Here is a 26567-nt window from a genome sequence, read left to right on the forward strand (position 1 = left end):
CCCGTATCGCGCGTCTGCGCGGCGGAGCCGGCGCCGGCAGCGAGGCGAGGCGAGGCGAGGCGAGGGGCCCATGGAGCGGAGCGCGGCGGCGACGGTGTGGCGGCTCCGCGCCACCGGCGGCCACCGCGACCGCCGCCACCCGCCGCCGCGGGAGGACGGCGACGACTATGTGGGCAGGAAGAAGCGGGCCGGGCCACCGCCGCGGCCGCTGCCCGAGGGACGGGGGGCGCCGCTGGTGCTGCTGTTCCTGCTGGGGCTGCGGGCGCTGGCGCACGTCTCGCACCGGCAGCTGCTGAGCCAGCCGCCCGCCGCTGGGCCCCGCGACTTCAGCGCCCTCCGCGCCAGGTACGGCGAGCGGGCGGGGCCGCGGAGCCTTCCCGTGTCAGGTCGGCCGCGGGGCAGAGTCCGCCCGGCATCACCCCGCGGGCGGCGGTGGCTGCCGCTGCCCTGTGCTTGGCGCGGGGGCCCCGCTCGGGGCGACCCCCGCTCGGCAGACGCCCGGGCAGCCCCGGCTGGCGGCCGTCGGGGCCCTCTGCCGTCGGGCGGTCGCTGGGTCGTGGTCGCTGGCGGAGCGCGAGTCGCGCCGTGCCCCGGCAGGAGCTCGGGGCTCGCTCGGGCTCCCAGAAATGGGGTGACGGTGCGTAAGGGCCCCCGCGCTCCTGCCGGCCGCCCCGTAAAGGTGCTGCTTTGGGCTGGTCAAACAGCGCATCCTCCGTAGTAATTCTCGTAGTCTTACAAAGGTCTTAGTGCCTGGAAAAGGGTTTTCTTTGCAGATTTTCAGCGGTGTAGATCTTATTGACGGTGCGCTCGTTCAGGGAGGAGCACGTATGCTTATGCAGAACGTTGCTGAAGAGGAAATCTTCAGCTTCTCCATTCAGCCTTTTGTTTATTTTTTGGGATGGTGTGCTCGAACCAGAAAACCAGTGGTTTGGTTTAATGTTGTGATGGATAGCCTGAGGAGCACGGAGTGAGGATCAGTACTGTATGCCCATTACCATGGTGGTCCTTGCCATCTTGACTGCAGTTACTGTCTAATTGGCTTTAGTCTCTTCCACTTACTACGAGTTTTGAAATAGAACAATGTACAACAGTATTATAGTTGTAGTTAAGTTGCATACTAAATGTTGAATGTGTTGATGCTGAATGTGTAATTTATCTCTTACAGGGGATATCTTGACAACATAACAGCAATTGGGCCCAGAACAGTTGGAAGTCCAGAAAATGAAGTTCTTACAGTTAACTACCTCTTAGAACAAATTAGGGCCATAGAAAGAGAAAGCACAGATGCTCACAAGATATCTGTAGACATACAGAGGCCTACAGGCTCTTTCAGCATTGACTTTTTAGGAGGCTTTACTAGTTACTATGCAAACATAACCAATGTTGTAGTGAAGCTGGAACCCCGAAACGGAGCCGAGCATGCAGTGTTATCCAATTGTCACTTTGATTCCGTACCAAATACCCCGGGTAGGTCCACATGTTCGTTCTGCGTTTCTGTGTATTAGGTGAGCCACAAGAACTTGGCTTGCTGTCTTGTTATACCAAATAGCCTTATACCCACATGCTAGAATACTGCATGTGCCAGCTAATCTGCTTGATTTCAGTAAGATCCAGTATTTAGAGTGACAAGTTGCTCCTCCAAAAGTCAGGATTTCACCCTCACTTTCTGGTAGGCAGCAAATTACGGATACTACATTTAGAATTCTAGAAAGCTTGGTTATGTCTTCCTTTCTTATAATTCACTGCTTACGCACGTAGTTCATGTGCTGCTTCCACGTGTCATTCAGGTCTTTCCATACTTTTGTACTGATTTAATTCTGGTTTTCCTTTCACAAGATGCTTTGTGCCAGAAACTGTTCCCACCCTCACTAACTAGCCTGTGTTTTTCTTCTGGTGTCCTGCTTTGTTTCTAGTGTGAAATCCTTAAGCTATGCCAAATCTTTGTTTTCTTTCTGCATTCAGAGCTCTCTTAAGAAACTCTTCCGATCAAAGATTAAGGGGTACTGTTGCCTTGGTAGCATGTACATTCTCTCACTGCTACTTTCACTGTCACTGTTGCGTATTCTTTTACTCTTGTCCCTCTCCATTTTTATAAGTCTGATCATGTTAAATAATAATTGCAGCAGTGGTGTAAACAGCTCTGTAAATACATGGTTTTTAACAGTGCAGGGAAGGTAGGGAACTGAAAACCACACGAAAACATTTGTTACAACACTCAGCCACAGGTGTGTGCCTGTTACTGCTGTTGAAAAATAACTACAGGTTTCACTCACCAACAGCACGGCTTTTACCGAATTTTCTTCATTTACACCCCACACGGTATTTTATTTCTGAAGGTAAACATTCTGTTCTTTAGCACATGCAAATAGTCTTTTATTATTGAGAAAACAGTTGAGTATTAGCTAGAGAAACAAAGCACTTGCGGTACTCCTTGTGCCTTTTTTCTGGGAACAAATAGGATGCAGAATTTCTCAATCATATTTATGCAAGATTGAGTTTCCAAATTAAGCTTAATAACTGCATGATTATTACACATGATCTGTTATTTAGGAAGTGCAGAGATGCTAATTACTGTATATATAGTCTAAATATGGCTGCCTAGACTCAGAAAGAATAGTTTGCAAGCATAATACAATCATTATTGAGAACTGTCTTTAGATTGATGCCTGTGTAAATTGTGGGTCCGTTACATCTGCAACGATTACTTTCTTTACACTCATTCAGACAGCAAAATACTTCACCCGCCTTGCACAGTGGTGCCAGGAATATTAGTGATTTGTATAGAATTATACAGAAATCTATGGAGGAGCTAGAAATCAGCCTGTATGCTTGCCTGTAATCACAAAGCAGCCTAGCCCTTTACCACAACAGTCAGGAACTGCTGTCTTTCATTTTCTTAGTGTGAAACTTACACATCAGCTAAAGAAGAACCTTTTGTTTTCTGTTCTCTTGTATTTCTGTAAGGTACTTGCTTACAGCTTTTTTTCATTCCAAAAATTGTTATTTAACTGGAATCGGCAGGACTCAGTGCTCAATAAGTAATGTATTTGAAAGTCAGATGATAAAACATGACCTGCTGTTGATGCTTACGTATACAAAATGAGTAAAGGAAAACTCACTGAGCCATTAGAACATCAATGCTTAGTTAGAAAGCTCGAGTTCCTTGTGAAGAAAGAACATAAACTACATTCCTAAAACATGTCTCTTGTTCTAATGGTACTAATTTCCAGTTTGTATGGCCTATTTGATTCTTCTCCAATAAACTTGAAGCAGAAACATCCTTGAAATTACCATTGCAGATGTAGCTGATGATGTCATTCCCTTACGTTACTGATACTTGCCATAAAATCTGTTTTAACCTCCTGTCAGTTTTGCTGTATATGAAGTGTTTGAGGATGGTACTTTCACTGTGAGCTTCTGTCATTAGTATATGGTTTCACAGCTGCTTTAGTCAGATGTAAATCTGTCTGTCTGTTGAAATGAATAACTTTCAATTTCTTAGCTTTACAGCAAGGCAGATAAGTGATTAATCTCACTGAAAATTATGATCACTTCTCTGCCGAGTTTTCAACACAGCATAAGTTAGATAAAAGAACTCGTGTGGCTAAGAGTAAACTACTGATAAATTCAGATAGCAATATAATCAGGGCTTTAAATTGGGTATTTGGGGGGGGCTTTTGGAAAGCTTTTGGCAGAACAAGGCATTCATTTGTGAGAAACAGGTTAGAGAACAGTGGATTGGAAACATTTTGGTTTTATTTATTTATTCTAAAATACTTCCATACAATAAGCTAAGGCTGAAATTTAGACTGAGACGTGTTTGGATCAGGAACATGCCCTTTTCATGAAAGGGGCAGATATATCTAAATTTTGCCAAGTAACAAGCTTTGGAAGAGCTGCTTTGGTTTTTTCTCTTTTATTTTTGAATGTGTAAATTAAACAGTTTAGCAGCTAATGAGTCTGCCCTAACAGCATGTTGACGCCTGACCACACTGACATGTGTGTGCATGTCAGTGCATGTGGGCATCATATGTGCAATGCAGGCTTGAAAGAATGAGTTAAATCTCCGTTTGCTCCTGTTTTATAGATGAGAGTGGGGTAGGGACATGCTATGTCTGGCACCAAAGTGAGAGAAATGAGGCAATGGTAGACCTTGGCTAAAAGATAGGCACTTAATCAAGCTAAAAAAATGGCAAGGTGTGGGAGGGGGTGTGAGGAACTCGGAGCACGGGCAGAATAGTGTTGGATGAGGAACTCAAAGAGAACAGGCTACTGAGCTCTCGGCAACTGAGGTTTTCTGCACAGAAAGAAGGGTGATGGAAAGCATCTTGTCATGAAAATATGTATTATAATGTGTACTGTCATTTAAAAAATGTTTTCAAGGTGTGAATTCTGGTGTTTGCTTTATTTTGCAATCTTGGCTTTATGTTACTTTGAAATTTTGTCCTCTTAACTGAATATGTTACAAGTGTAGCATGCTTTAGGATGACTTGTGTGAGAATGTTTATTTTTAAAAATTTGAGTATGCCAGAAGTAAAAATTATGTCCTTGTTTATTTGTATTGTTATTAGAAAAATAGATAATGATTACTTTACTTGCTTAGTAACCTGGTTAGTGTACTTTTCTTGAACAGCAGTATTGGATCTGGTATCTATTATTTCACTTGCTCAGCTTTGGAACATTATTTTTCTTTCTGCTGTTGCTTTTAACTAGTGTAGACGCAGGGTACAAGCAGTAGTAAAAAATACACTACAGCTTGACATAATTGTACCTCGGTTAGATTAGGTGACTGAGATAGCATAAAGCTTTTTACTTTTCTGGTCTTTATTGCAATTCTGCATGTTTGTTGTAAGCCGTGCCATTCTGCTGATTATTTTAAGGTGCCAGTGATGATGCTGTTAGCTGCGCAGTGATGCTTGAAATACTTAACACGCTTTCAAAATCATCAGAGTCCCTGCAGCATGCTGTCATATTCTTATTTAATGGTGCAGAAGAAAACATTTTGCAGGTAAGAATATGCCAGAATTATAAAATACCCATCAAAGCTGTGTATCAAAACTGACAGAGGAGTAACTCTAGATATTACTCTAGTATTTAATCTGTTGAAATACTAGTTAAATGCCAGTCTTTAACATTCTGAGGAAAATGTATTTGATTTCAAAGGGAAAAATATACATAGATTAAGAATGTTGTTCATATTAGTTTAATTAGAAGACTTGGGTTTTCTGCATCTGTTAGTGTTGTAAGTGATCTGGCTGCCTTGTCCAGTCTTCATTTACGGTCATACATGGTGGAAAATAACGTTTAGGCTGGTCTGGAAGATATTTGACCTATTTTTTTTTGTTTGTTTTTGTTTTCCCCTCAAGGCTAGTCATGGCTTCATTACACAACATGAGTGGGCCAAGTCAATTAGAGCTTTTATTAACCTGGAGGCAGCAGGTGTAGGAGGAAAAGAACTTGTTTTTCAAACAGGTATGAGCTTGCATTGTGTCCAGTTTCTACACTATGATAATTTGATAATAAACAATGTAGACTTGCAGGAATGTTGAAAGTGATACATAAGCAAAAGACAGGAGAACCTCTGTGCCTTTTTCCCAACTCTGTGCATAAAAGTTCCCCTCCATCTTTAGATGCACGTAGGCTAAAGCACTGCCACAGAAGTTGCCTCATAGGGGGAAGCCTGTGTAGAACAGAATTACAGATGTTGTATTTACCTTTTACATCAAGGTAATAAGGAGGAAACCAGATTTGGGTCTCTTTTATGTCTTGCATACCAATACTGTCATGTACTTTATTTAATTTTCACAGCAGTTCTTGCAAAATGTCTGCAGGGAGATGTTGGCATTAAAACTCCAGCTGCTGCTCAGGAAGCAGGAAAACTTGTGTGTTTTGTAGGATACAGTTATAGTTCTGCTCCATTCTAGCTGACTGCGGACTTCCTTCTGCTGGAAGTGCTTAATTGAATGCTTTAATGGAGAGACTTTTTTTTGTAAACAGCAGTTTGGAGGTATGATACGTAGATGATAAATTGGAAACTTTACTAAAGGTTGTGACTTCTTCATTAGTGCTGGATCTTGTTTTGGGAAATGACTTACCTACTCTTCGCTGAACACTCAACATATCAGTGTTTTTTTTCCCCCCCCAAGTGCAGCTAATTCTTTCTCTCAAGTATGAGTCATGCAGCCAACACAGATGCACTTAGAATATACCCTGTGGGGCAACAGCATTAAAACTCTATTGAGTTCCTTTGCATTATTTGTTACCATAAAGATACATGTCTTAACTGAAGTTCAAAAAGTAATTGTGAACTTTCTGCTCATCTTTATTAGGACCTGAGAATCCTTGGCTGGTACAAGCATATGTAGTTGCAGCCAAACATCCCTTTGCCTCTGTGGTGGCACAGGAAATATTTCAGAGCGGTATTATTCCGGCAGACACAGACTTCCGTATCTACAGGGACTTTGGCAATGTTCCAGGTATATTATCAGAAGACATGTCAATGTGCATCATGCAACCATTTATTTTAAGTTTATAACGAGGAGACTATTTTGCGGTTCACTATGTGAAGGTACTCATGTTTTATTTGTCTTTCAGTTTGAGAGCAGATTTGCCCGCTTTTTTTTCTAAGACAAGAACCTTTAGACTTGGCTTGTCCTGTAGGTTGTTACAGATGTTTTTTGGAGACTGCTGTTTTCCAGGAGGAAAAAACATGGTGGAAAAGTTTCCTGCAAGCCATGAAAACACTCAAGGAATTAACAGTACAATATTAAATACTCTGGTTTGAAACATTTTGGTAATGTTGCTAATAAATTGCAGGAATTAAATGTCTGTACCTAATGGATAAACCAAAATAATCCTTTTTAAAGATAGTGACTTAGTAATCAATGCGTTTTCATTACCTTTTATTTTTTCTTTCATCACAATCAAGCACAGGACAGCAGGTTTTGGTTTTGCTAATCTGTTTATAATTCTGCGGAGAATGACCAGTGGGATAAAACCATGGAACACACAATGAAAACACAATTCAAAGAAATGTAAACTTCTGTAAAATCCTTGCTGTCTGGCACAGGTTGTCACTGGACTCACTTTCAAGAGAAGTGATATTTCTGAATTGATTCTTAGAACAGAACTGTTCCAAAGTAGGCTTCTAGCATGAAAAATAAAGTAGCTGATGTAAAATGTGTTCATTATTTGTTGAGAATCTCACCTGGATCATAAATAGTAAATGAATTCTCACAGACCTCAGTTTTTGCTAAGCAAACAATAGTTGAGCTAAAGAACTTGTCTGTTCCTCTTTGTTTGCTGGTAGAATTTAGGCCTGATTTGTAAAATGCCTGGAAACTTGTGAGGATTCAGATTGCAGACAGCAGCATTTTGGATATGCGGCTGAGGGGTCTGTGTTTAGGATACAATGGATGTATAATTAATCTTGCAGAAAACTTCATGCTTTGTTTATTTTTTACAAATTATTTGGACTTTTAAGAGTTTTTGGACTGGCTGTTTGAAAAGCTGTTTACAAATTAGAAGTAAAGAGAACACACCAGGTATTTTAAGAGGGTGTTTCTATAGTTCCACAGTGCTGCTTTTCATCATGGATCTCTATTGATGTTTTACTAGTAAATGTTTAGAAAGCACCTTGTTCATCTTTTCTGAAGCTGGGTTGATTAGGAATTTTCATGTTGCTCCAGTAGAGATCAGTTTGTGTACAGATGTCAAGCAAATCGATAGGATGGATTGGATAGAAATGGAAAGGATAGATATTTTAAAAATGTTAAAAGTGTCCTTTCTTTAAATACACGTGCAATCTCAGTCTTCCTTCTACAAGGCAGGCTATTATCATAATCTTTAAAAACAGTGAGTACACTACAAAGTAGAGCAATGTTTTGCGTGAAAACTTTCACGTTTGTTTTGAGGCTTTACATTTACGTAATTTCAAATATGTTTTTTCTTTCTATGTAGGAATAGATTTGGCTTTTATTGAAAATGGCTACATTTATCACACAGAATATGATACATCAGACAGAATTGTAACCGATTCCATTCAGAGGGCAGGTTTGTATTTCAAGAATATGGTAATTTACTAGAGAGTTGTGTTGTAGCTGCTTTTTCATTCTGCTGTAAGACTACTATCACAATAAATTAATAAATTTTATTATGTGTTTTAAAGAACAAAGCATGAACTGAATGCATGTCTTTAAAATATGAAGGAAATATGTTTGGTCAACTTGGGAGGATAAACTTCATTAGCATCCAATGAAGTTGATTTGAAGGTAATGGGGGAATCTAGTTAAGGTTATAATCTAGCCACTGATACCTCATTGTTCAGTGTTCTGCATTCCTTTTCTCTCAGTAAGTCCCCTTATTCATTAATGTTCATGGGAAGCTTATGGTTAAGTTGGTAGCAGAGAGACTGATCTGCGAGCAGAGGTTTTTCTTTAGAATGAATCTGTCAAACTTACAAACATAGCACACAGACTACAGATAAACAGGATTTATTTTCTACTGACAGGTTGTGCTCAAAGCAGAGTATTTGACAGACTGCAGTAAAGAAAATTGGATTAAGGCTTCTAGTTTCCCAGGAAAACCTAACATAATCCTAAATGCCTCCAGGATTTTGACCATTTTCCTCTTCAAGCTTATACAGAAGCCAGCTTAGATGACCACCATGAATAAGAGTTTTAAACACTTTTTGTGCCAATGCAGTGGCAAGATGGAAAATAACACTTCCAAATTCCTGTCGGAAAGATGGTTTTACTGGTCATGGTGGTTATGTGGAACATCTTTTGCTATAACATATAACAGCTGGGGAAAAAAAGAGACAAACTTTTCAGCCAATTAGCACTTTTACAGGTAAAGTAAAAGCAAAATGAATTTGAGAACAGTTGTTCTCATTTGATTACATGTGTTTTGGCTGTACTGTGGGAAAGGAAATGGTTGGTACCCCTAGGCTACAAAGGAAAATAGCCTTCTTGTCTCCTACCTTACAGTCATCTAGGGAAAGAAAGGCAGGTAGTTAACAGTCATTGAAACATAGAGGGGTTGCTAGTGGCAAGGAGAAGAGGAGGAAGATTAGGAAATTATAAACTCCTTTATGGGTAAGCCTTGAAGTCCAGTGCTTCAGTGTCAGACATGAAGGGCTTATGGGCTGAAAGCATGGCTATTGCCTTCATTGAACAGTATTTAAATACATGAAGCTTATCAAGTATACTTATTTTAGTGACAGCTGTATAGAAAATACTATGCTGTGTGTACCATCCTATAGCTATTTCGGAATAATCAGTTGTATATTCATGTCTTTGAGGATATTTCAATACAGTTTTATTTTTAAGAATGTTTATATTTAAAAAAATGCTGTGTACTAATTCGTGAACCCTGATACAGTTATGTTCTTTATCTGCTTTTTCAATAGGTGACAATATTCTAGCTGTCCTAAAATACCTAGCAACATCAGACAGGTTGGCGAAATCTTTTGACTATCGACATGGGAATGTTGTGTTCTTTGATGTACTTGGTTTATTTGTCCTGGCTTATCCTGCTCGTGTTGGCACCATCATGAACAATGTTACAGCAGCAATTGCTTTTCTTTATTTAAGCAAAAAAGTATTACAACCCAAAACCAGAGGTAAGTCTAGGTCTTAAAATATATATATATATATACATAAAAAAAAATTATATCACCTTACTCTTTAGTGAATAGCAATCAGTAGATGAAGGAAGTGTTCAGGCAATTAAGGCCTCTGTTAAGATAAACCTCAGAAATAAAATTTAGTTGTGCAGCATGCCCTAGGAGTTGCTTTGTGTTTAAATCTCTCAACTGTGATTAATTATGATGAAGAAGGGCTATGATAGGCCTAGATGTCTAGCATTTGTGAATCATGATAGTGTCTCTTATCCTTTCATGAAGATTAGAATTAAATCTTTTAAAGGTCTGAAAATGAAAAAAAATTTGCGTAGTATCTGTATAAACTTTGTTCTGTTAACACTGGTCAGGCTTTGGAATCATGTTTCTTTAGCACCTGTTCATAAGCAAGAGCAAATAAGAAAACAACAGATGGGGAAACAAAGCTTAATAAAGGGTGTAAAACAACTTAAATTTTCTAGTTAGACCTTTCCATGTATGTGTAAGAACATGCCTGTTTTAAAAAAAAACAAAACATGGTCCCTGAACCCCCAGAATCCAGCAATCATTTCTGGAGTAAAAGAAAATTTAGGAAAAACAACTCCTTTTTCTTTTCTTTTTTTTTTTTTTTTTTAGACTTTATAGGTGATAGAGGGGCTCTGCTGGTTCCCTAGGGAAATTTTTACTATTAGGATCATGGTAATCTACAAAATATGCTAGTACTTTGGGAATAAATCTTGCAGTGGGGAAGACTGCAAAAAGATTTGCAAAGAAATAGGCTAAGTGATTTAGACCATGCTGTTAAGAAATCATAGAATCGTTTAGGTTGGAAAAGTCCCTTAAGATGACAGAATCCAACTGTTAACCTAGCACTGCCAAGTCCACCACTAAACCGTGTCCCTAAGAATCATGTCTACACATCTTTTAAATACCTCCAGGGACGGTGACTCAACCACCTCCCTGGGCAGCCTGTTCCAATGCTTGACAACCCTTTCGGTGAAGAAATTTTTCCTATACCCCATCTAAACCTCCCCTGGCGTAACTTGAGGCCATTTCCTCTTACCTTGTTACTTGGGAGAAGAGACCAAGTGCCCAGGGCACGCTTTCTTCTTTCCTTGTGCAGTTCTGTTTTGGTCATTAAAGCGATTGTACAGTGGGGTAGTTACAGTCTTGATAGCCTGCAGTTCAATACATGACCATTGAATGAAACTTCTGTTTTTTTCTCCTTCATAGCTATTCCTAACCTGAAGAAATTCTTCACTGCATTCAGCTTAACACTGATAAGTTGGGTCTGCACACTGGTGACAGTCCTTACAGTGGCAGGATTTGTCTCTGTTATTGGACGGTCTCTTTCTTGGTATACCCATTTCTATGTTTCTGTGTTTCTGTATGGCACGGCAGCTGCAGCTAAGCTCATTCTTGTGCACACGCTAGCCAAGAAGTTCTTCTACAAGGTAAACTTGACTTTGTTGCTAATGTTGAAGGGCAATGTAGTGTTTGATCTGTGGGAGATAGGATTTTTGAGTTGATTAAAAAGACAAAATAAGTTTACTGTGTTGGACAGAAGTATTGAAATTGTCACTGTAAAAACTGCTTCATCTAAGCACAGGGTTTGCTCTACTAAATTCAGAGAGTTAAAAGCTTCGTGGTTTAAAGCTTCCTCCTTGCTTATGACCTTTAGGAGCTGCTTCAGAAAACAAGGCAAAAAGCCTAGTAGAATACAGTGTCCAATACTTCTCTTCCTGCCATCACTTCAGTAATAAGAGAGCAGAGCAACAGCTGGAGAACTTAGGGGTTTTGATATGTTTCAATGTTCTGTTGATACTTGCAGAATCTACATATATACTCAAATGTTCTTTAAATCTTGCCAGATTCTTGCCTCTGAATGTACTTGTATAACAGGTTCCCTAAATTTAATAACTTATTTTGGTATGGTGCCTCTTCTATATCTCTTAATATTTTTAATCTTTATTTGATCTAATTTGTCATTTACATTTTGTTATGTAACTTGGAATTCTAGTTCTCTCTGTTTTATTCTGTCCTATTATGCATGTTCTTTTGGTAATGTCATTTGTATTCACAACCTTTTAAGCAAATAATACAATTTTTTTCATATGGTTCATATGAAAGCTTTTTTCTTACATCTGTCAGATCCTATAATTCTGCCATGCCCTCTTCCAATATAGTAATCTGCTGTACAGCACTTTCTAAATGAAGCTGTTGTAAAAATCGGAGTTGCCACTTTCTCTCTGTGATTATTCTGATTGATAGTTGTTTTGATCACAACTGGAGATGGAACAGAGCTCTTGTTAGTCCCATGTTCTTTTCTGCAATAGGTAAAGGCTTGATGAGGATTTGGTGTGTTACCATTCCATTGCTGTCATTTGTCACAATTACTGTCTGTCTGCCTTTATTTTTTGCTTAAATTGTTTCTTACGGACTAACCAACATGGTTTAACTTGCATTATTATGTCATAATTACAGTTTATAACAATCCCATATGTTTAGATGATAGTTTAATGGTTTTGTATTAAAAACAATTAAGGCCTTGAGGTATCTGACACTTCCAGGGCAGAAGTCTGCTACTAGGTTTAGGTTTTAGGTGCAGTAATATTTAGTCACTCAGCTTGCTGTTACTTACCTTCTCAGCCATTTGTACAAGCTTTTGGCAAGAGAATTTAGGGAATCTAAAGTTGTCAGCCAAATCCAGCTTCATCCAAGTATTTGAAGAAGTTTTAAGAATTTACTGAAATGTGATTGTATGGAAGGTTCCATTATCTGCAAGTGGTTTTTTTAATTGTTTAGGCAAGGGGAGTGTTAGATGTATTTGTTTACATATACCAGTTATGTGGTGGTGTCCATTTGTGGAAGAGATGAGCCATTCATAAAACAGATCTGATGTTATAATTTTCTACTCTTGTACTTTCACTAACTGTACAGCTATTCCAGGCTCTGGATCTACTTCTGTCCTGTTGGTTGTCTTTATCAGCAGATCAACCAACTTGATGTCATGAGTCTCTTAATTGTCTTGCATGCTGTAGCTTGCAGTACACCATACAGTTTATGCTGCCTCAGTAACTAATGTTGTACTTAGCATTGCATAATAATTTTGGAAGCTAATCTCTTACTTCACAATCTCAGGCAGTGCCTCAGTGTTTTCTGTTAGTGGCACAAGAACTTGTGAATTACTAAGCTTTTTGTTTTGAAATAGGTTTTGTTTCTCCCCTCCCTCCTTTTCTTTTTGTTTCTTGTCAGCCCAAAACTGAACTAGGCACTTTCTGATAGCCGTTGTTCATGCAAGCAGTCCTTCTTGCTACTAGCAGGAGTCACGGTCAAGAATCTTGCACTACAAACACTGCAGCATTGCTCATACAATTTTTCAAAAAACTCACAAAACCAAGCCACATTTTTGATGGTTACACTTTCAAAAAAGAGGGAAGTTTATCTGGTATTATGTGACTCATGCATGTCTCTTCTTCAAAACAAGTAATATATTTAAAAAAGCAGACTTCTAAAGTGACAGCTATGGCATGACACATAAAGGCACCCATATAGTATTTGTACACTAGTAACAGTGCTTGTATAAGAGTATTAACAGCTGCTGTGCAAAACCAGGTTTAGAATCTCAAGGAGATACAGATAACTTGTTCATGCATAAGTGAAGCATATAAAAAAGCTATGTAGTGCAAATACGAATGCTTTTTATAGAAAGGCCCTTTTTGCCTGTGTACCTGAAACATCAGTCTTGCAACTTCTTAGTATTGTCATTTGTGCATTCCCATCCTCCCTCTGCCCCAGCCCATGTAATCTCTTTTTTTTAATCTGTCAGAGCAGATTTAAAAAATTTAAGAAAAGAAGGATACATCATGGGTAACTTAAGTGGTAAGAGAATGGTGAGATGCTGCTTGTCAATCGTTTTCCTTGGACAAAATCTTATACACAAGAAATAAGGATTTTTCTGTGTGTTCTCATGAGATGTGAGATGTGGAATATGCTCAGTAATGAGTGTATTTGCTTTTTTGTTACAGAATATGAATGAACAGTACCTGGGAGATACTTTTTTTGATGCCTCATTGATGATTTGGTCTATAGCATTGGCTGTGATTACTCAGATGGGCCTTTGTTCAGCATTCATTTGTACATTATGGGTAGCATTTCCTTTACTCACTAGGCTGATGATCCATAAAGAATTCAGCCAAAAAGGTAAGAGTTCTGAGGGGAGGAGGTTGTATTTTGAAACCTCTGCCCCAACTCTGTTACTTAAGCAAAAGAAATCCCAAACTGTGAACCTGAATAATCAAAGTAACCATGTGGCATTTCTGTAACAAGAAAGTGTTCTTGAACTACAGATGGTTTGAAAGTATGGAGAAGCTCTTAAAAAAAAAAAATACTGAAATACTGTGTCTCAGTCTAAAAAGAACAATACTATGTAGGGTTATTAATAAGCAATTACATACTTGGATAAACAGTAAAGGTTGGTAAAAAATACTGTCATATTTAAACAGTGTTTGGGACAGAGCGCCTGTTTAATTTTTTTTTTAATACACTAATAATTTTGTGTTGTGTTTAAGGGTTATATTGGCATTGGCTATGTAAAATGAGATCCCTTTTCCGTGTCCATGTCAGGGATTAGGACCTGTATTGTGTATTTGGCCTTGCAGCAGTATACAGATACATATGTTAGTGAAGCTGTCCATGTCCTTTTAAGCTTTTACTTTTTTTGTCTTTTGGTTCTTTCTGTCCCCTATAGGCACCACAATGAAGTTTGTCATGATGTATATGCTGGGAATGTTTGTTCCCTATCTGTATATGATGTATCTTAGTTGGACTGTATTTGAAATGTTTACACCTATTATGGGACGAAGTGGTTCAGAAATTCTACCAGATATGGTATTGGCAGGACTTATTGTGGTCATCACTATGATTTTGTCATCTTACTTTGTAAGTAGATTTGTAAATGTTGTTTGAAACTTTTAAACTTTCTGTAGAGTTCAGAATCAGTGTTTTTCTAAATTAATTCTTGAAGTTAATGATATTATTATAAATATTACAGGAAATTTCTAGGAAACATGTCAAAGATTCCATGCTTTGTATTGTCAAAAAAAGTCATTGAAGCAGGGGTTACAAAAACATATCTGCTTTATGTTGAACTAGTAAAGATTGGTGTAAAATAAGCAGTTTAATGCTGGAATTTGGACAGGCTTTCACTTTAGGTGAAGTATAATATGTGGCTGAACAATACATACACTACATTTCAAAAATATTCTCAGGGCTTCTTTTTTTTTTCTGCTGCCCTTGCTACAAAGGTTCTAGGTTTTTGTTGGCAGATGTTTTTAAAAAATGGGAAATTTTTAAAAGCTCTGTAAGTGTACTTAATTCCTTTTGGTTTTAAATACTGAGATTGCAAAGAAGTGTCTTGTAAAAGGTAGTACTTACAATGGAATCTTTTAAGTGTACTTTTAGTTCCATAATTGGATCTTAGAGTTACACAAATAGTGTCTTATTTCTGAAGTGTTGCAGTTTTATAACTAGGCTGTCTTTTTATTCCCTAGATTAACTTCATTTACCTTGTCAAAAGTACAAAAACAACACTAATAACTCTAACTACTGTGTGTGTAGTCACTCTGATTCTCGTTTGTAGTGGAATCTTCTTCCCTTATAGTTCCGATGTGGCCAATCCAAAGCCTAAGCGAGTCTTTCTACAGGTAAGAAAAGCCTTGCATATCATATTGTGTCTGTTTGCAAGAGGGTGTGTTTTTTTCAAAGACCACTGCCCCCCAAAACGTAAGCTTCCCTTTCTTGGTTGCTTTAAAAGCTCTAATGATATTTCCTGGATTTGAAAGAATTGCTAGTGTTTCTCTTGTTCAACCTCTGTGTTCAGTTTATCTGTGTCAGAGGAGCAGGGTTTTTTAGGGGGTTTTAGGTCAGAGAGTTGAGTAAGCAATGGTAGTTCAAAAAGTGAACGTGATGGGAGATGAACAAATACAGGCACAGTCATGTTCTGAATGTAGGCGTTTTTATGATATGTTTCTCTTATCTGAGTAATTCTCTCTATATAATTCATAAATACCATAAATACTCAGATACATGTTCAATGCATACTCAAAATACAGTTGACCTTAAAGATTGACATGGGAGGGTATTTCAGAATCACTTCTGACTCTTGTGAACTGCTTAGGCTCCATCATCTTTCTGTGTATCTTTTTTTTTTCTTCCTTCTAGCACACGAGCAGACGATTTCATGATCTAGATGGAAATATAGTTAAAAGTGACTCTGCTATATGGATTAATGGGTTTGATTATAATGGAATATTTCACATAACTCCCCATGTACCTGAAATCAATGACACCATCAGAACTCCATGCGAGGAGAAAGCTCCTTTCTGTGGCCTTCCCTGGATTCTGCCAGTGCATTTCATGTTCCGGTTAGTGTGAACACCGCTTCACTGGAGCACTTAACTGGCCAGAGTATATTGGTTATTTATGCAATCTGGCTTATGTAAGGGAAGAAAACACAAGGCTAATCTTGGTCTAAAGGTAAATAATCCTGCCACTTCAGAAGACACTTAAACTTCTGCGTAGGTGGAGTGTCTTCTGCCAGAATCTGTGCAAGAAATTGCTGGGTCTGTTGCAGGAGCTGTAGAAGCTGATGTGTGGAAAATTGATGTCAGCACCCCTGGAAAATAAGGTGAACAGGGGACCTTCTAAAGGGAAGTTCAGAGGAGGAGTACGTATGTCTCTTCTTTTCCTTCCCCCTGCCTCACCGCAGCAGAGGAAGTCTAGAGTAGCTGGTCTCCACAGGAGAAAACTAGCTGTTGTGACTGTTTCTCATACCCGAGGAACTGTGTGAGCAGAAGTGTACCAGTTTGAAGATGCAGATACTCTTACTTATTTTATTGTTTTGTACATTAAAGCAGATGGAAGTAATGAGTGAACACACTGATGACTATTTTTCTATTAACGCACCCTTTAAATATTTGTCTGGCCATAAGCTGATAATTTTACCTGCCTTCTGCTAGAATCAGTAGCTCTTGAATATTTCATTTAGTAACAGCACAGTCAGGTGTGCTGTACAAAAACTTCTGGGATTCTCATATTTAGTACCCCTGAGTGTTGCACTGACAAGTAGTTAATGTTTGTTTGTTTTTGTTACAGGAAAAACTGGTATCTTCCTGCTCCAGAAATTTTCCCAAGAAGCCCCATTCAGTTTAAAGTTCTGTCCAAGGAGCTGATGCCCTGGAATTCTGTGAGGTTAAGCTTTGAAGTATCTGGTGAGTGACTGAAGCTTCTGGTTTGTGATTTGTGTTTATTTTTATATCCATAATAAGTCAGATTTTTACTATAGTACTGCAGGTTCTAGTGCCATTCCCAATATGGTGAGCTTTGTGGGATTAGCATGAATTAATTCAGTTTCATAACTCTAGAGTCTGTGGGTGTTGTATTGCAGTTGTTATTTGGGGGACTGATAACCTTGTCTATTTTGAGTAAGCCTTGATCTTTTTATAGCAAGTCCTTCCGTGAAGTCCAATTTATAGCTCTGTCCTTCTCCTACGTAATCTCATTTATTTCACCACTTAGAAATAATTGCAGTTTCTGCTATACGGAAGACAGTTGCATCGTGTTTTGGAAGACACAAATAGTAATACACAGGTAACATGCTACAATATAGGAAAACAGATGGCTATTCCGTACGTCCACTTGCTGGTACATATAGATATATATCCCTGTCTCTGCAGGTCCAAGTCACATGTCGTTGTATGTTCGGCCACATGAAGGGTCGTCTCTGTCTGCCTGGTCTCTTGGGAATGGTACACCGGTTGCTAGCATAGGGGGAGACTACTTTGTGTTTTACTCTCATGGGCTGCAGGCTATGCCCTGGCACTTCTGGGTAGAACTGACGGTGAGTATGCTGCTGGAAACCTGATGATCCTGTGGTCTGCCCTGTTGTCCCCATTGCTGCATTCTTATGTCAAAAATGTCATAACAACTTCCTTAAGCTTTGCTTTTGTTGATAGATCCTAATTGTAGCTTCCCTCTTTTAATTTGTCCTTCAACTTTATATATCAGCTCAAATATGGTTTTGATGCTTAGTTCACTAACTTGCTAAACAGCCAAAAGGAGAATTTTTTTACTTCTCTCCATGGTCTTAGTTGTATGTTTGGATCTCATAGTTCTTGAAGTTTTATCTTCATTAACTGTTATTTCAGAGTTCTTTTTCCCATCGCGAGTAGTTTTCTTTTCATGTGTCTTGTTTGCTTGGTGTTGGGAAATTACAGGGAGTGCAAGGTGGGAAACTTACCTATCTTGAAGCTGAAGAGAGCTGTAAAAGCTTTGTTTACTAAATTTTCTTTTACATTATTTTCAGTTGAAAGCAAGGCTTCCAGTATTGCTGTTCCAGTGGGATTTATGATCTGCCACCCCGCACCCCCCACCCCTGCCAACGCACTTGCCAGTGAAAAACTTTTTGCAGAGCTGCATATTTTTGAAGAGTTTTAACAGTGTCTTTTTCTTTGAGTAAATAGTACAAGAACCTTTGAAAGTTTGGAAAGTCCCTTGTTCCTCCTGGATCATGCAGTCTAAACACTTAACCAAATAATCTTCTGAGGGTATTTGATAAAGGCAGACAGGAATCTGCAGTGTGATAAGCTTTGCAAGACTGATAGTGGCAGAGCTAGGGAGAAAAGGCTTTTCATGCTAAGGAATCACAACAGAAGGATCAGTATAAATACTCTGTTGGAGTCTGTCTTGATTTGTCAGCAAAACTGCCAGATACAAACATTGAAGTTAGAGCGTGTGCAAGCTATGTAACATGTCAGAGGCACTGTGATTTAAATACCTAGTTGCAAGTTCAATGAAAATCTGACTTGTCATGTAATGAAATTGGTACATTTCAAGAGGGAAAGTGTTTCAACATGTAGGACGAAGACCTGCAGGATGAAGTTTATTGCATAGGATCATAGAGTAGTTTAGGTTGGAGGGGACTTGGAAAGGTCATCTAGTCCAACTCCCCTGCAATAAGCAGGGGCATCTTTAGATCAGGTTGCTCAGAACCTAATCTAATGAATTCTATCTAATAACCCTCATATACAAGGAAAGTAGTGTACCCATACTGTCTCCAGCAATGGTCGTCCAGGCCTTTATTCCTGACCATCTCCACCTGTCCCCATATAAGAGGTCAGGGGTTTTCCAGGGACATACCCTCAGAAAGTCCCTGTACTTTCATTAGTGCTGGCATGGTCATGATGTCCATTTCAGAGGCGGGGGGTGTCTTGATATCTTGCCTCGCCTGGGACCTTTTCCATAGCCTCTTGATGTACAGGCAAGAGCAAACTGATACATACCAAGTCTGTGGAAAAGTACATCTGGACTGATCTCATATTTAAAAGCCATAAACACTCCTAAAGACTCTGTTGCCCTTTTCTCACTTTCAGGCCCCAGGAAAGCATTCTGATGGAATAGTGTCTCTTGCCGTAGCAGCACATTACTTTTTTGGGGAAGATCAAAAGTCACCTCAACTCTATGCCTTACTGGAGAGGTTTCCAAACTGGACGTTTTCTTCTGGTTGGTCCTGCACCTATGACCTTTTTGTCTTTTAATGTTGACAGTAATGCAGCACTAATAGGGTAATCTCTGTGACAGAGAATGCTGGTGTGGCAAACACTTCCTAACAAGATGCTGGAGACTTTCACAAGAATTTAAAGTACTTTGGCACAAATGGTATTTCTTTAGCAGTTTGATTATTTAAGGACTACTGCTGTTTTGGGGATATAGTGACACTTCATGTCAACATGAATACAGTTCACCTTGGTTCTTCCACTGGAGTGCTAGTTTGACTAGTGGGTTTCTTAAAATGAAAACTTCATTTGAGCAGGTAAGGTTAGCATAATGTAATGACAACTGTACTGAAAGGGTCTCATGAAGTTGTTTTGATGTTATGTAAAATATAACCATACTTTTCATGCATGGGAACTATCACCTATGAAATCTACCCATCCCATTAAAGTAAGACCTTCAGCTAAAAGATGCTTGTTTACATGATAGGGTGGCAGAGGTGGCAAAGTCCTAAACATTACTTTTGTCACAGAATCTTAGAATGGTTTGGGTTGGAAGGGACCTTAAAGACCATCTAGTTCCAACCCCCCAGCCATGGGCAGGGACACCTTCCACTAGACCAGGTTGCTCAAAGCCCCGTCCAGCCTGGCCTTGAGCACTGCCAGGGATGGGGCATCCACAGCTTCCCTGGGCAGCCTGTTCCACTGCCTCACCACACACAGAGTAAAGAATTTCTTCCTAGTATCTGATCTAGGTCAGCCGTCCTTTAATTTAAAGCCATTACCTCATGTCCTATTGCTACAGGCCCTACTAAAAAGTATGTCCCCATCTTTCTTGTAAGCCCCCTTTAGTTACTGCAAGGCCAGTGACTGGATGTCACTGGATGAAGTCTGTAAAAGCTACGATACGTATGTAGTTTGCATTCCCAGTCTTCGACAAATGCATAATGCAGAAAAATAGATACTATGACAGAATGTGGTAATTACTTATCTGAATTATCTTTTCCAAATAATATGTTTCTGCTAAAAACCTAAATCCTACCTTTTTCCCTGTCTCTTCAGTCTTACAACTTGAGTGGGCAGGTTTGACCTAACTATCTTTCTGTTCCTATTGGGATCTTTCAGTATAAGCATATAACCGTGTAACTTGGTCTCTTGTATGTAAGAGTGCTAAATCCCCACTCCTTTATGTGGATGTCTTATAATTAATCTACTCTAAATTTCAACTTATCTTCTAATTTATTAGAATTGGCTAATTTTGGTATCTCCTCTGGAGAGACTTGGTAATGTGACAGCATTGCACTTTGTTAATACACTGAACTTGTTTCTTAAAATACCATTTGCTTTCTGTAAGGAAAGATACCTAGAAGAGTCGTCTTTAAATGAGGTCTAATATCTCTGGATTGCTCTTGTTTTATTTCCACAGGATGGGTTTTATAAATGACTGTGAGTGATTTAGAATATCTTCCAGTTTTAATCTACAAGTTCGGAAGCCACTGACCGCTTTGGTTTTTTTTTTTTATACTCTCACGTTTTTTTCAGTGCAGTGTTAGCAGTTAATGTTAGTTTCTGAAATGCAAAGAACTTTGTGTACCTGAAGAAACGTCTTCATGCTTTTTTCTGAACTATATATAAACATTCTGTGACATCAGTACCATGCTACAAATTGTGTAACTAGTATTTTGTTCATCTCATGTGTATTGCCAAAGCATGTAAAACAGATTTTGTGCGTGCATCATCATTTCAAGTAAAAACATGCTAGAACTGGAAGTCTGCAGGGCATGTGAAAGAACATTTTGTGATGCTTTGTGTGAGTTGTGATGCGTAGCAGCTCCCTGATCAGGTACTTTTCCTTCAAATTGTTCTGTAGTTGTATACAATAGTGGCAAGAGCCAGTTTCATGTGTTGCAAGGTGCATTCCTCAAAATTACCAACTGTGACTCATGGACTTAAGAGGTTTGATTACTGTAATCATAATGAGCTGGCCATCAATTCTTAAAACCAGTGAGTCTTTTTACATTAACATGTGTGTAATCATCACTCAGTTGATTGTATCTGATTTGAAACTACAATCCCTATATTCTGCATTTATAACTTTTAAAAAGTGCTATTAATGATTTGAAAACCAGTTTTCGTTCATAAGACTTGTTTTGAATCTCAACAAATATTTTGTACTGCACTCGATGCACAGCTAGTTAACTAAAGCTGCACTGATATTTACTGACTTCCTGTTTTGATTTTTATTTTGTGTTTTGCTTCTGATTTAAAGCTTTGAAAAAGTGCTGTGTGGGAATTCCTACTGGGAACCAAAAATATAAAAATGTCTGTTAGCAGTTTCTGAAATGTCAGTGAAGCAATAATTGTGCTAACTCAGGATTTAACCCTTATTAAATAAATTGAGGGATGTCTAGTTTGTTGTAAATACTTGTTTTTGTAAATAAAAGCAAAACTTAAATCAGTAAAATTAGATTTTCAGCATGATTAAAGGCATATTTGGAGTTCTTTCATTGCACTAATGTTCTATTTAAGCTTGGGGTAGAAATACTGCTAAGTGATGCTGCCATTAGACAACTAGAGTTAGAGCTGTGTGGAAGATACACATGGGCAAAGTATGTATAAATTAACTAAGCTGAGAAGTGTTAAATTGAGGGCCCTGCCTGGCTGCCTGGAGAAGAAGTGTTTCTTCTTGAAACAAGGTGTGGTGTGGAAGAGTCACTGGCAGCAAAGCTTCTTTGCAAAACAGACAGGCAAGGGCAAACTTACTGTTGAGTGCAGGTCAAAAAACAGGATGGAAGATTCTGCTGTTTCAGTGTCCATCTGCTTCACCATTCAGTACAAACAGATTAGTCTTCTACTGTAGTTTATTATTTCTCATAAAAAGTAGTGTGTGTCTTACTCTTGAAATACACAAAAAGCAAGCAGCTGGTAATTTTAAGGATAGAAGGGCATGGGAGTAGAAAAAGTATTCTTAATGGGAGCAGTAAGCATTGGAATGCTTCAGTGTTCATCTGAAACGGTTCACATGCACAGCCTTTTCTAAATTGCTTTACTCTTCCTTAATGCTTGAGCTCTTCCCTGACTTTCGATGGCTTTGAGAATCTGTTATGCTCTTTGTTAACATACAAGTACTGTTACTATGTATAGGTAAAAGAGCTTCAGAGATCAGCATTTTATCAATTTAAGCATGTGGTTGCAAAGGAGGCCTGTACATGTCGTGTACGTGATCAATAGAAAACAAGTTGTGTCTTGCACTCAAAGCGGTATGGGAAGGCTCCTCCCTTTTCTGTGTTTAAGCACTTGGGAGTACGGCCACTCGCCATAAGATGGCATTCATTCCACGGCCCCGTTGAGTATCTCAACAGCTTTCTGCTCTAGGATAGGAGACTAAGATGAGACAGTAAGCTGGGGCTGTGGAAATTTTTTTTTTCTTGGAGGCTCTCCTTCAGCTAAAGTGAGCTTACCGCCCTCAGCAAGTTACCCATCATCTCTTGTAATATCATGGTAGCTGTAGACAACTTCTTCCCTTTATAATGAAAAGGGGCCTGTTCTGTACAGGTTCTGGCTAGATGATGCATTCATTTGTTTAAGTAGTAGTGGATCTCAGCCTGTAGCTTGCAGATACTTCCGCTCTAAAACCATCTAAATTAGTTGCCTTGGACTAAAACATACTAGTGAAAAACTAGCTTGCTTTGGTTGACAAAAGTGATGGTGAAAGTCATCGTCAGAAACGTGACTTGACTCAAGCAGTTTTACAAGTATACCCTGAATGAGAGAATTTTTTTTAAAGGGGTAGCACGGAACCCAGCATTGTTGCTGTTTCTCAAAGGCCATTAATTTTACACAGGTTGAGAACCAGATCAAGAAAGCTTGATGATATGCAAATGCTGGTGAAAGAGGAAGTCAGGCCTCTTTCTGTGCTGCTAAATGCTTAAGTAGGGCAGAGGGGCAAGAACCAGGACAGCCAGTTTTATGTAAGCTGGATAAGCAAAACGAGAGGAGAGACAGTGAGCTGGAATTCCATAGAAAATGCTGACCCTCTAAATGGCCCATTTCTGCTATGATTAGATTGAAATAATAGCGCATGATGAATAAACCTTCTGTGATGGGTTAACCTTGGCTGGCTGTCAGTTGCCCACCAAACTGCGCCATTCATGCCCTCTCCTCACCAGGGCTGGAGGAGAAAATAAGGCGAAAAAGCTTCTGAGTTGAGACAGTTAGTGTAACAGGCACAACAAACTGGCCTTGAGGAAGATTAATTTATTGCCAATTAAAGTGGGATAGCAACAAAGAAAAAAATAAAAACCGCCTTCCCCCAACGTCCCTTTTCTACCCAGACTCAACTTTACTCTTCTGCCTCCTCTACCACAACGGTGCGGAGGGATCAGGGATGGCCAGTTGAGGGTCAGGTCATGGTGTCTGTAGCAGCTCCTCTCCCCTCACACTATTCCCTGGCTCCAGCATGGTGTCCCTCCCACGGGATAGAGTCTCTCATGAACTGCTGCAGCAGTTCAAGAGGATCCTCCTCTTGATGGGGCAGTCCTTCAGGAACGGACTGTTGCAGACTGCAACCCCCGTGAGCCACAGCTCCTGCCAGAAAACCGGCTCCTGCACGAACTCTCCATGGGCTGCAGCTTCCTGCAGGGCTCATCCACCCCTCTGTCGTGTGGTCCTGCACAGGCTGCGGTTGTGGTTGTCTGCTCCGGTGTGCTCCACAGTGGGATGCGGGGGAACAACCTGCTTCACCGTGGTCTAAAAAGATGTAACTGCTAAACCACAGTAGGAGGGTACTAATATTAAGAGCATTAGTGTATCAGTTAACATACGTGTTCACTTGTATGGAGACACAGGCTGCAGGGGATCCAGTGCCTGGAGCAGAGACTCCTGCTTCTCCTTTGTGGACTGGTGTGGTGAAAGTTTATTAAATAATGATTGATTACTGCTTATGAAGAAGTCTTTGATCATGCATGTAATCAGGACTGTTAAACTCGGGCAGTGAGCTCAAGGACAACTACAAATCACATTTAGTGAGTCAGACAGGTGGTGCTTGTCCCAGGCCCCCTGCGCAGGCAGGATGCATGCGGGACCACCCAGACAACAAATACGGTGTGCAGCTGTGTTGTGACAGTAACTCAGCCATGCTCGGACATCTGGCCAGCATCATTGGTGCGTGTGGACCTTATGGACCATGAGATCTGCATGTGGCACAAACTTTAAAACCTTGCATACACTAGGTATGTAAGCTGGTTTTGTTTTCACAAAGTATAAAGGCAGGCAAGCTCTGGGACTGGGCCAGAAGCCTCACCTATGGGTGGAGGCACCGTGTAGGAACTTCCCAGTTACTGAGATACTCCGGGCACCAGTGGCAGTGGGGTTTCCCAGCTGAAGCGTGGGCTTGGATGATGTTATTAAGGTGGTAATTGGTGATGTATCCTTTTCTTAATCACCGTAATGCTTTACAGTCACAATTTGGTGCATCGCTCCTATTGCTCTTCTATCATATTGTGTGTAATAACCAGTACTGTTTCCTTTTATCATATTGCATGATATTTTACTTTATTATATTGTAATATAATAAACAAGATTTATTGTTATATTTTATTTGGAGTCCATTTTTTCTTGGTACTCACTCAGTCAGCAAAACACAAGCCAGGCTCACAGACAGGATACAAAGTTAAAATGTCTGTATTTAATAAAAAAGAGGCAAGTTCAACTGTCGCTAGTGTGACGATTGATACTCCCAGGTAGGAACACATGCCTTACTTGTATTTTAGCCACCAAGTGGTCTTGTTGTGCTGGACTTTGTGAAAGTTGGGATGCATGCTTGGGAGAAGCAGAACCCCTTGATGTGGTAAAACGTGTGCAAAAGGTACCGGTTGGAAAAGGGAAGGGAGTGGCTGCGTTAGGGCGTTGTGGATGGAATTTGCTAACGGCTTAGAGGAAACAGCATCAGCAGCAGGAGCAGATTTGTGTAGAGAAAGTGGAGTCAGAGCAATACGTAATTTGTAAAGTAAGGTGGTCCTGTTGCAGTGCCAGAATTGTTCGTTGAATACAAGTTGGATGCTTACCAGACTGTGGCTGAGAAGGGTTCGGGTTGCTCAGTGGTAAGTATTGTAAATGGTGGCGTAGAGTGAAAAGGGAAAAGATGTGCAGTTACTGCTGAGGCAGGAACACGGTGGGATCCTGACGAGTGGGACGGTGATACATGGAGTCAACTGATTCAGATGTGAGTGTAGGGGGAGAGTTTGTTTCTGAGGTTGTAGAGATAAAACTCATCACTACAGAAGAAAATTAGAATCAGGGCCAGATGGATGGCAAGTGAGACATGATGTAATTGAGGATTATACTCAGCATGAAATTAATGATATGACAGCGATTCTGGCAGAAATCAAGGGAATCTTTGCTCACTTGGATGGTGCAGCCGTATGATTTAGGAGCGTCAGGAATTGCATTGGATGCTGTAGATAGTAAGAAGTTTGTAACATCAAGTTCTGATTCTTTTGTGCAAGATGTTTTTCAAATTCATGATGAGGGAGATATTTATTTGTTCGCCTTCGCAGCTGCAGGTTGCAACTGCAAATACCCCAACGGAAGGGGACTGGCCAGGAGGAGATTAAAAGAGTGCATACAGTGTCTCAAAGAGGAAGGGATGAAAATTGCTGCCTTCATAGGAGACGTCGGCACGATGATACAGGCTGGGTTAACTGCACCTGTTAGGAATAATAGCATTAAAATTGCTCTGCCTGCATATAACAATGTCATCATGACACTTTTTAATAAATGAGACAGGGAGCCCCATAGAAGAAGTAATTGGGAAGGTACAACAATTGGGAGATTTAGGGGAATGGGATCTGATGCAAAACACAGGGCATGGTAATAGAAATGAAAATAATAAAGCTGAAAATAATAGAATCTCACAGAAAGAAATGTTCGCTGCTTTGTTAGAAGATGTCAAGATAAGATTGATGGAATTCCTACAAATGAGATGTGGAGGTTATTTAAACAGAGGAGGAAATAAATCAAGTAAGTAAATAGCCATAGCCGGCAGAGGTTTGCAGAATCGCCCAAGGATGCAGCTCAGCCTTCTGCCCCACCCTGCGGACCTGGAGGGGGTCCCCACACCCCAGCAGAGGGCCCCCACTGGAGAGTCACACTTTCCAGGGCACAGGGAGGACTGGGGACAGTTTGACGAGCCACATCCCTGGCGCGATGTCAAAACCTTCCTTCAGTAATTTGAAGAGTTAAAAGACGGAATGAAAAGAGGGCCAAGCTCCAATACAAAGGTAGGTTAAGAAAGACAGTCACCCACATGTGGAGCTGCAAATTTATTGGAAGACTCAATTCCCCCAACAAGTCAGAGCCCTTGTAGATTCAGGAGCAGAGGCCTCTTTAATTTACAG

At 39.9% G+C, this 26567-nt stretch overlaps 1 protein-coding gene across 1 annotated transcript; it reads left to right on the top strand.

Annotated features, from left to right (window-relative positions):
* ERMP1 (endoplasmic reticulum metallopeptidase 1) lies at positions 1 to 24761 on the top strand. Its single transcript, XM_055790183.1, has 15 exons — positions 1 to 345; positions 1166 to 1467; positions 4881 to 5008; positions 5367 to 5472; positions 6330 to 6476; positions 7960 to 8052; positions 9410 to 9622; positions 10853 to 11073; positions 13648 to 13822; positions 14370 to 14560; positions 15172 to 15324; positions 15842 to 16044; positions 16775 to 16890; positions 17356 to 17519; positions 19051 to 24761. The coding sequence occupies exons 1-15, from the start codon at positions 71 to 73 to the stop codon at positions 19213 to 19215; spliced, it is 2652 nt and encodes an 883-aa protein (XP_055646158.1). The 5' UTR covers positions 1 to 70; the 3' UTR covers positions 19216 to 24761.
* The last annotated feature ends 1806 nt before the right edge of the window (positions 24762 to 26567 follow it).

Source organism: Falco peregrinus, chromosome Z (genome assembly GCF_023634155.1).
Source record: "Falco peregrinus isolate bFalPer1 chromosome Z, bFalPer1.pri, whole genome shotgun sequence".
NCBI lineage: Eukaryota > Metazoa > Chordata > Aves > Falconiformes > Falconidae > Falco > Falco peregrinus.

Excerpts from the sequence above, each read along its gene's own strand:
- ERMP1 (XM_055790183.1), top strand. The coding sequence starts at position 71 with ATGGAGCGGAGCGCGGCGGCGACGGTGTGGCGGCTCCGCGCCACCGGC. Across the intron at positions 16,045-16,774 it reads CCAGTGCATTTCATGTTCCG|GAAAAACTGGTATCTTCCTG; the intron begins GTTAGTGTGAAC and ends TTTTTGTTACAG. Across the intron at positions 16,891-17,355 it reads GTTAAGCTTTGAAGTATCTG|GTCCAAGTCACATGTCGTTG; the intron begins GTGAGTGACTGA and ends CTGTCTCTGCAG.